At 44.8% G+C, this 8,632-nt stretch overlaps 1 protein-coding gene across 2 annotated transcripts in view; it reads right to left on the bottom strand.

Moving 5' to 3' along the window:
- Positions 1 to 208: 208 nt before the first annotated feature.
- ARID1A (AT-rich interaction domain 1A) overlaps positions 209 to 8,632 on the bottom strand; it is a 502,854-nt gene continuing 494,430 nt past the window's right edge. For both annotated transcript variants that reach the window (XM_053706985.1, XM_053706984.1), the window contains exons 19-20: positions 3,341 to 3,471; positions 209 to 3,188 (exon numbers count right to left, since the gene is read on the bottom strand). In XM_053706985.1, coding sequence (XP_053562960.1) covers positions 1,530 to 3,188; positions 3,341 to 3,471 — 1,790 coding nt within the window. In that variant the 3' untranslated portion in view covers positions 209 to 1,529. The remainder of the gene's footprint in view (positions 3,189 to 3,340; positions 3,472 to 8,632) is intronic.

Raw genomic sequence — 8,632 nt, 5'->3', positions numbered from 1 at the left:
ACATTTTAAAGGAGATTTATGATTTTCTTTTATGTTGATTTAAAAAGGCAGCCATGTTTAAAAAGGTACCCTCATGAGTACTGCATGCCCATTCAGGATTAAATGGTTAATGGATAAAGAAATGGACCCTGTGGCTGGTTTTGGAGTAGTCCAATACAAACCATGAGGTAACACCTAATATTCAATAATGAAAATCTTCACAACTCTGTTAACAAGATTTAATGTACATTTATTCGTAACACGGGAACATAGAGTATAAAGATTTCATACTGAATAAATGATATATTCAATAAGCAAAAAATAAAATAAAACAAAAGGAATAGGCTGCTGAAATTTACATTTTTCGGAGCTACAAATATGCAGAAATCGCTGGAAAAGAATTCTCAATTGGTTTTAGGGAACTGAAACTAAGAAAAAAGGAAGAAAGAAAACTCACACCTTGATTGGAAAAGAATTTTTTTTTTTTTTTAAAGTTGATAGAATTGCTGGATATACAAACGGTGAGGGGGTGGAACAGGGTGTGTGTGTGTGGAGGAAACCGCTGTTCAGTGAAACAAGCCATCCACCATACACCGTCCCTATGGAGGACAGCAAGAAATTGAGGGGGGTTTAATAGAGTAACCGTGTTCCCCCACTTGCTGCAGATGTATAGGGAAGAGCCCATGTGGAGGTGTGCGGGAGCAGGAAGGTTAGGGGATACAAGAAGTGTCTTCAATGTACATCATCATATATATACAGACATCGCAGCTTGCAACCTACAAGCTAAAGGTTAAAACCAGTTATAAGAGGCGATCTCCGATTATTACAATCTAAGTTTAAGAGGTAAGGGTGTTGCTTCACATGATACTTTGGGGGAAAAGCGACTTGTGTCTCTCTCCTCCGGAAAACTAAAAGCGCCTCCTTGTCGCTCTCCATTTAAAAACCTACATCTGGAGTCTCTGAGGTTGTGGGGTTTTTCCAGCTCCGTTCTGATTCTGCGGGGTTTCATAGCACAGTTAAAAAGGTAAAGTCTTGTTTTTTCAGGGTGTTTTATCCTTTCTCTTTTCAGGTTGAGGGCACACAAATTCTATTCTAAAGATTGCAAGGTGAGAACAAGGAGGGCAATCCTGCAAGTTATTTTAGGAGTCTATTTCTCCTCCTCGGATGTTTAGAAGTCAGTATCTCCTTAAAACATTGAGCCCACCCCTACGCTGCCATAAACGTTAAAGGAAAGGGGGGCAGTAGAGATAGGGGGAGGGGAGTGTAGGTACAGTGGAGTCCCTTCCCCCAATTTTTTTTTTCAATTTTTTTTTCTTCGCTGAAATACAGTAGCTTTGGTTAACACCAAAACACAGAGAGGAATAAGGGCAGGGAATGTCCATTATGGTGGCCAAGTCTCCTCTCTGGGGCTGACAGTGGATTGAGACATGGTTTTTGCATAAATAAAAAGAGGGGAGGGAGTGGGGGTGGGGTACCAACAGTCAGGGAGGTTTCCACTCTACAGTGGTGGGAGGCGCAAAAAATTATGGGAGAGCGTCCCCCTGCAGCCGTCATGACTGACCAATCAAGAAGAGGACATCACAGATTACCTGTGACACAGAGCAGTTCATGAGAGGCGATACAGAGATGTCCAGAAGGCGGGACTCGAACAGAGTAAATTCAGTGTGATTTTCCTCCACCTTGGCCAATGCAAGAAGGGCACGAGATGCCCGTCGCATCATGTCTGTGCTGGTAGGCTCAAAGGAGGCAGAAGGGCCATGTAAGTGAGCGGCTTGACTTTGTTGGAACTGGGTAGCCGCCAGACTGTCCTCCAAGAAACCCAGAAGGTTTCCAATGCTTCCCTTCTGTAGGGCTATGGACCTAGCTGCAAGGGTATCCCCTTGTGCAAGGTTGGCCAGAAGCACCACTGCCATTTCTCTGCACACATGATTTTTGCGGTCACTTAGAAACCTCACCAAAGTCCCATACAGCTTCTCAAGACGACTAAAGGGTGGTGTCGCTAATATAAGGTCCACATTGCTGTCCTGGATACTCAATTTACTCAGGGCTTCCAGTACAAGTCTCTGGGGGGACAACACTGCATTGGGGCCCAGTGTCAAAAAGGGGTCTTGGGCCTCAGCTGACGGACAGACTGCCCAGTGAAGGAGGCCATCTAAGATAGGCAGACAGATACTCTCAGGATATGGGGATAGGTCTAACTGCCCAGAGATGTTGGCAAGAGTGACTAGTGCGTTTTCCCGCAGCATTTCCAAGCAGTCCCACCACCACTCAGCCTTGTTGCAGCTTACACCCTGGTCCCGTTCCTCCTCTTTTTCATATGTGAGAGGTGCTTGCTTACGTTCAGGGTGTTTATGATGTAGGAGCACAAGTTTTCCTAGCAAAAGTAGTAGTCCCGGGTGTTTGGACATCTCCAGATCATTGCCTGGCACAAAGGACAGACTACGCAAGATATTGGAGATGCACACACAGCGTCGTGAAAGAGCGTCCTGCCACTCCTCCAGTGTGCACAACGGGGTCTCATCTTTGCTGCGTGGTTCATCCTCTAGGATCTTTACACCACGCCGGTTTCTTGGAGGAGAACTACCTCCCAAATGGAATTCAGATTCCTCTTCAAGAACCTCATTCCCTTCATGTGGTAGAGAATTAGGCCGACAGCAAAGGACATCATCAATAGTGGGAGCAGTGTCCTCTGCTGCTGGGGCATGAGGCTCTCGAGAGCGGCGTTTGGTTGTTGGGCGTCTACGGATAGGAGGATCAGGGCGTCTTTCAAAATGAGTTTGAATGTGCTCAGTGGTGTCTCCTCCTCCTATCCTCCAGTGTAGCAGGCCGCTGTCAAATTCTTGCCGACGTCCCAGCTGATGTGAGCAGTCCAATACAAAGGCATCTTCCCGTGGAACAACTTTTACTGGCAGTTTATCAAACTTGCTTGCCTGCCGTTGGCATTCCTCTCCTGTATCACATGGCGCAGAAAAGGCTTTCCGCTCCTCCTCTCCTTCATCTTCCTCTTCACTGCACAGTTCTTTATGAAGTTGGCAATCCTCTCCTTCATGAGTTTCATCTTCTGAAAAAGGGCTGGGAGTGTCCCTGTAGGATGGCCGAAGCAGGTTCTTTTGAGCAGGTTCTCCAACCTCATATTCACGTAGGATTCCAAAGATCTCTATCAGGCAGCGGCGGAAGTACTCCACTAACAGTTCCAACAATCCAGGAAGCTGGAAAGACAAAAACAAAAAGGGAAAACTTAGTATCCGTGGTTTGCGTCAGCAAAAGGGGAGAAAATAGGGAAACTTAAGAACATAAGGAGGAAGACAACAGTTGCAAGGAAGAGAAAGTAATTAGATCTTAAACAGGAGGGGTACCTTACCTGGCTGAGGTTAAAAGTCATGATGCTGTTATCATCATACAGAAGAATGTTAATGGTGTCTAGTGCCCAAGTGCTTTCAGCTAGGAGGCCAGATTTAAGGGACATCATAACTCGCCATGCTTCTGGGGTTCCTGGAGAAAAAAAAAAAAAACACAAAAGTTAAGACTTCCAAACGCTTGACTGAAACATACCCCAGAATACGTTTCTGTACTCAATAAAAACTAATAGCAGCTATCTACCCTGAGTAACTGCATCACTAAACAATTAGCAAGAACATTTACAACCAAATTGAAAAATGTAAAAAGTGGTATTAATAAAAAATAAATAAAAAAAATATTGTAAAATAAAAAGCACTAAGCAGTGTGTTATACTTAAAGGGACACTGATAGAGCATGCAATTTTAAGCAGCTTTCTAATTTACTCCTATTATCAAATTTTCTTCATTCTATTGGTATCTTTATTTGAAATGCAAGAATGTAAGTTTAGATGCCGGCCCATTTTTGGTGAACAACCTGGGTTGTTCTTGCTGATTGGTGGATAAAATCATCCACCAATGAACAAGTGCTTTGCAGGGTTCTGAACCAAATAGCATAGATGCCTTCTTTTTGAAAAAAAGATAGCAAGAGAACAAGGAAAAATTAATATTAGGAGTAAATTAGAAAATTGCTTAAAATTGCATGCTCTATCTGAATCACTAAAGAAATAATTAGGGTTCAGTGTCCCTTTAACTCATGAAAACATAATTTATGCTTACCTGATAAATTCCTTTCTTCTGTTGTGTGATCAGTCCACGGGTCATCATTACTTCTGGGATATAACTCCTCCCCAACAGGAAATGCAAGAGGATTCACCCAGCAGAGCTGCATATAGCTCCTCCCCTCTACGTCAGTCCCAGTCATTCGACCAAGAATCAACGAGAAAGGAGTAACCAAGGGTGAAGTGGTGACTGGAGTATAATTTAAAAGATATTTATCTGCCTTAAAACAGGGCGGGCCGTGGACTGATCACACAACAGAAGAAAGGAATTTATCAGGTAAGCATAAATTATGTTTTCTTCTGTTATGTGTGATCAGTCCACGGGTCATCATTACTTCTGGGATACCAATACCAAAGCAAAAGTACACGGATGACGGGAGGGATAGGCAGGCTCATTATACAGAAGGAACCACTGCCTGAAGAACCTTTCTCCCAAAAATAGCCTCCGAAGAAGCAAAAGTATCAAATTTGTAAAATTTGGAAAAAGTATGAAGCGAAGACCAAGTTGCAGCCTTGCAAATCTGTTCAACAGAGGCCTCATTCTTAAAAGCCCAAGTGGAAGCCACAGCTCTAGTGGAGTGAGCTGTAATTCTTTCAGGAGGCTGCTGTCCAGCAGTCTCATAGGCTAAGCGTATTATGCTACGAAGCCAAAAAGAGAGAGAGGTAGCGGAAGCTTTTTGACCTCTCCTCTGTCCAGAATAAACGACAAACAGGGAAGAAGTTTGGCGAAAATCTTTAGTTGCCTGCAAGTAGAACTTGAGGGCACGAACTACATCTAGATTGTGTAGAAGACGTTCCTTCTTTGAAGAAGGATTTGGACACAAGGATGGAACAACAATCTCTTGATTGATATTCCTGTTAGTGACTACCTTAGGTAAGAACCCAGGTTTAGTACGCAGAACAACCTTGTCTGAGTGAAAAATCAGATAAGGAGAATCACAATGTAAGGCTGATAACTCAGAGACTCTTCGAGCCGAGGAAATAGCCATTAAAAACAGAACTTTCCAAGATAACAATTTTATATCAATGGAATGAAGGGGTTCAAACGGAACACCCTGTAAAACGTTAAGAACTAAGTTTAAACTCCATGGCGGAGCAACAGCTTTAAACACAGGCTTGATCCTAGCTAAAGCCTGACAAAAAGCCTGGACATCTGGATTTTCTGACAGACGCCTGTGTAATAAGATGGACAGAGCTGAAATCTGTCCCTTTAATGAACTAGCTGATAAACCCTTTTCTAACCCTTCTTGTAGAAAAGACAATATCCTAGGGATCCTAACCTTACTCCAAGAGTAACGTTTGGATTCGCACCAGTATAGGTATTTACGCCATATTTTATGGTAAATTTTTCTGGTAACAGGCTTCCTAGCCTGTATCAGGGTATCAATAACTGACTCAGAAAAACCACGTTTTGATAAAATCAAGCGTTCAATTTCCAAGCAGTCAGCTTCAGAGAAGTTAGATTTTGATGTTTGAATGGACCCTGTATCAGAAGGTCCTGTCTTAGAGGTAGAGACCAAGGCGGACAGGATGACATGTCCACTAGATCTGCATACCAAGTTCTGCGTGGCCATGCAGGCGCTATTAGAATCACTGATGCTCTTTCCTGTTTGATTTTGGCAATCAATCGAGGAAGCAGCGGGAAGGGTGGAAACACATAAGCCATCCCGAATTTCCAAGGTGCTGTCAAAGCATCTATCAGAACCGCTCCCGGATCCCTGGATCTGGACCCGTAGCGAGGAAGTTTGGCGTTCTGGCGAGACGCCATGAGATCTATCTCTGGTTTGCCCCAACGTCGAAGTATTTGGGCAAAGACCTCCGGATGAAGTTCCCACTCCCCCGGATGAAAAGTCTGGCGGCTCAAGAAATCCGCCTCCCAGTTCTCCACTCCCGGGATGTGGATTGCTGACAGGTGGCAAGAGTGTGACTCTGCCCAGCGAATTATCTTTGATACTTCCACCATTGCTAGGGAGCTTCTTGTCCCTCCCTGATGGTTGATGTAAGCTACAGTCGTGATGTTGTCCGACTGAAACCTGATGAACCCCCGAGTTGTTAATTGGGGCCAAGCCAGAAGGGCATTGAGAACTGCTCTCAATTCCAGAATGTTTATTGGAAGGAGACTCTCCTCCTGATTCCATAGTCCCTGAGCCTTCAGAGAATTCCAGACAGCGCCCCAACCTAGTAGGCTGGCGTCTGTTGTTACAATTGTCCAGTCTGGCCTGCTGAATGGCATCCCCCTGGACAGGTGTGGCCGATGAAGCCACCATAGAAGAGAATTTCTGGTCTCTTGATTCAGATTCAGAGTAGGGGACAAATCTGAGTAATCCCCATTCCACTGACCTAGCATGCACAATTGCAGCGGTCTGAGGTGTAGGCGTGCAAAAGGTACTATGTCCATTGCCGCTACCATTAAGCCGATCACCTCCATACATTGAGCTACTGACGGGTGTTGAATGGAATGAAGGGCACGGCATGCATCTTGAAGCTTTGTTAACCTGTCCTCTGTCAGGTAAATCTTCATTTCTACAGAATCTATAAGAGTCCCCAAGAATGGAACTCTTGTGAGAGGAAAAAGAGAACTCTTCTTTTCGTTCACTTTCCATCCATGCGACCTTAGAAATGCCAGAACTAACTCTGTATGAGACTTGGCAGTTTGAAAGCTTGAAGCTTGAATTAGAATGTCGTCTAGGTATGGAGCTACCGAAATCCCTCGCGGCCTTAGTACCGCCAGAAGGGCACCCAGAACCTTTGTGAAGATTCTTGGAGCCGTAGCCAATCCGAATGGGAGAGCTACAAACTGGTAGTGCCTGTCTAAGAAGGCAAACCTTAGATACCGGTGATGATCCTTGTGGATCGGTATGTGAAGGTAAGCATCCTTTAAATCCACTGTGGTCATGTACTGACCCTCTTGGATCATGGGTAGGATTGTCCGAATAGTTTCCATTTTGAACGATGGAACTCTTAGGAATTTGTTTAGAATCTTTAAATCTAAGATTGGCCTGAAAGTTCCCTCTTTTTTGGGAACCACGAACAGGTTTGAGTAGAACCCTTGTCCTAGTTCCGACCGCGGAACCGGATGGATCACTCCCATTGTTAACAGATCTTGTACGCAGCGTAGAAACGCTTCTTTCTTTATCTGGTTTGTTGACAACCTTGACAGATGAAATCTCCCTCTTGGGGGAGATAATTTGAAGTCTAGAAGGTATCCCTGAGATATGATCTCTAGTGCCCAGGGATCCTGAACATCTCTTGCCCAGGCCTGGGCGAAGAGAGAGAGTCTGCCCCCCCACTAGATCCGGTCCCGGATCGGGGGCTCTCGGTTCATGCTGTCTTTGGGGCAGCAGCAGGTTTCCTGGCCTGCTTGCTCTTGTTCCAGGACTGGTTAGGCTTCCAGCCTTGCCTGTAACGAGCAACAGCTCCTTCCTGTTTTGGTGCAGTGGAGGTTGATGCTGCTCCTGTTTTGAAATTCCGAAAGGGACGAAAATTAGACTGTCTAGCCTTAACTTTGGCCTTGTCCTGAGGTAGGGCGTGGCCCTTACCTCCCGTAATGTCAGCGATAATTTCTTTCAAACCGGGCCCGAATAAGGACTGCCCCTTGAAAGGTATATTAAGTAATTTGGACTTAGAAGTAACATCAGCTGACCAGGATTTTAGCCACAGCGCCCTGCGTGCCTGTATGGCGAATCCTGAGTTCTTAGCCGTAAGTTTGGTTAAATGTACTACGGCCTCCGAAATGAAAGAATTAGCTAGTTTAAGGACTCTAAGCCTGTCCGTAATGTCGTCTAGCGTAGAGGAACTAAGGTTCTCTTCAAGCGACTCAATCCAAAATGCTGCCGCAGCCGTAATCGGCGCGATACATGCAAGGGGTTGTAATATAAAACCTTGTTGAACAAACATTTTCTTAAGGTAACCCTCTAATTTTTTATCCATTGGATCTGAGAAAGCACAGCTATCCTCCACCGGGATAGTGGTACGCTTAGCTAAAGTAGAAACTGCTCCCTCCACCTTGGGGACCGTTTGCCATAAGTCCCTAGTGGTGGCGTCTATTGGAAACATCTTTCTAAATATTGGAGGGGGTGAGAACGGCACACCGGGTCTATCCCACTCCTTAGTAACAATTTCAGTTAGTCTCTTAGGTATAGGAAAAACGTCAGTACTCGCCGGTACCGCAAAGTATTTATCCAACCTACACAGTTTCTCTGGTATTGCAACGGTGTTACAATCGTTGAGAGCTGCTAAGACCTCCCCTAGTAGTACACGGAGGTTCTCCAATTTAAATTTAAAATTTGAAATATCTGAGTCCAATCTGTTTGGATCAGAACCGTCACCCACAGAATGAAGCTCTCCGTCCTCATGCTCTGCGAGCTGTGACGCAGTATCAGACATGGCCCTAGCATTGTCAGCGCACTCTGTTCTCACCCCAGAGTGATCACGCTTGCCTCTTAGTTCTGGTAATTTAGACAAAACTTCAGTCATAACAGTAGCCATATCTTGTAATGTTATCTGTAATGGCCGCCCAGATGTACTAGGCGCCAA

The sequence above is a fragment of the Bombina bombina genome, chromosome 3, assembly GCF_027579735.1.
Source record: "Bombina bombina isolate aBomBom1 chromosome 3, aBomBom1.pri, whole genome shotgun sequence".
Lineage (NCBI taxonomy): Eukaryota > Metazoa > Chordata > Amphibia > Anura > Bombinatoridae > Bombina > Bombina bombina.
The sequence above is the reverse complement of the archived record's forward strand: the minus strand, read 5'-3'. Positions and strand labels throughout refer to the sequence as shown.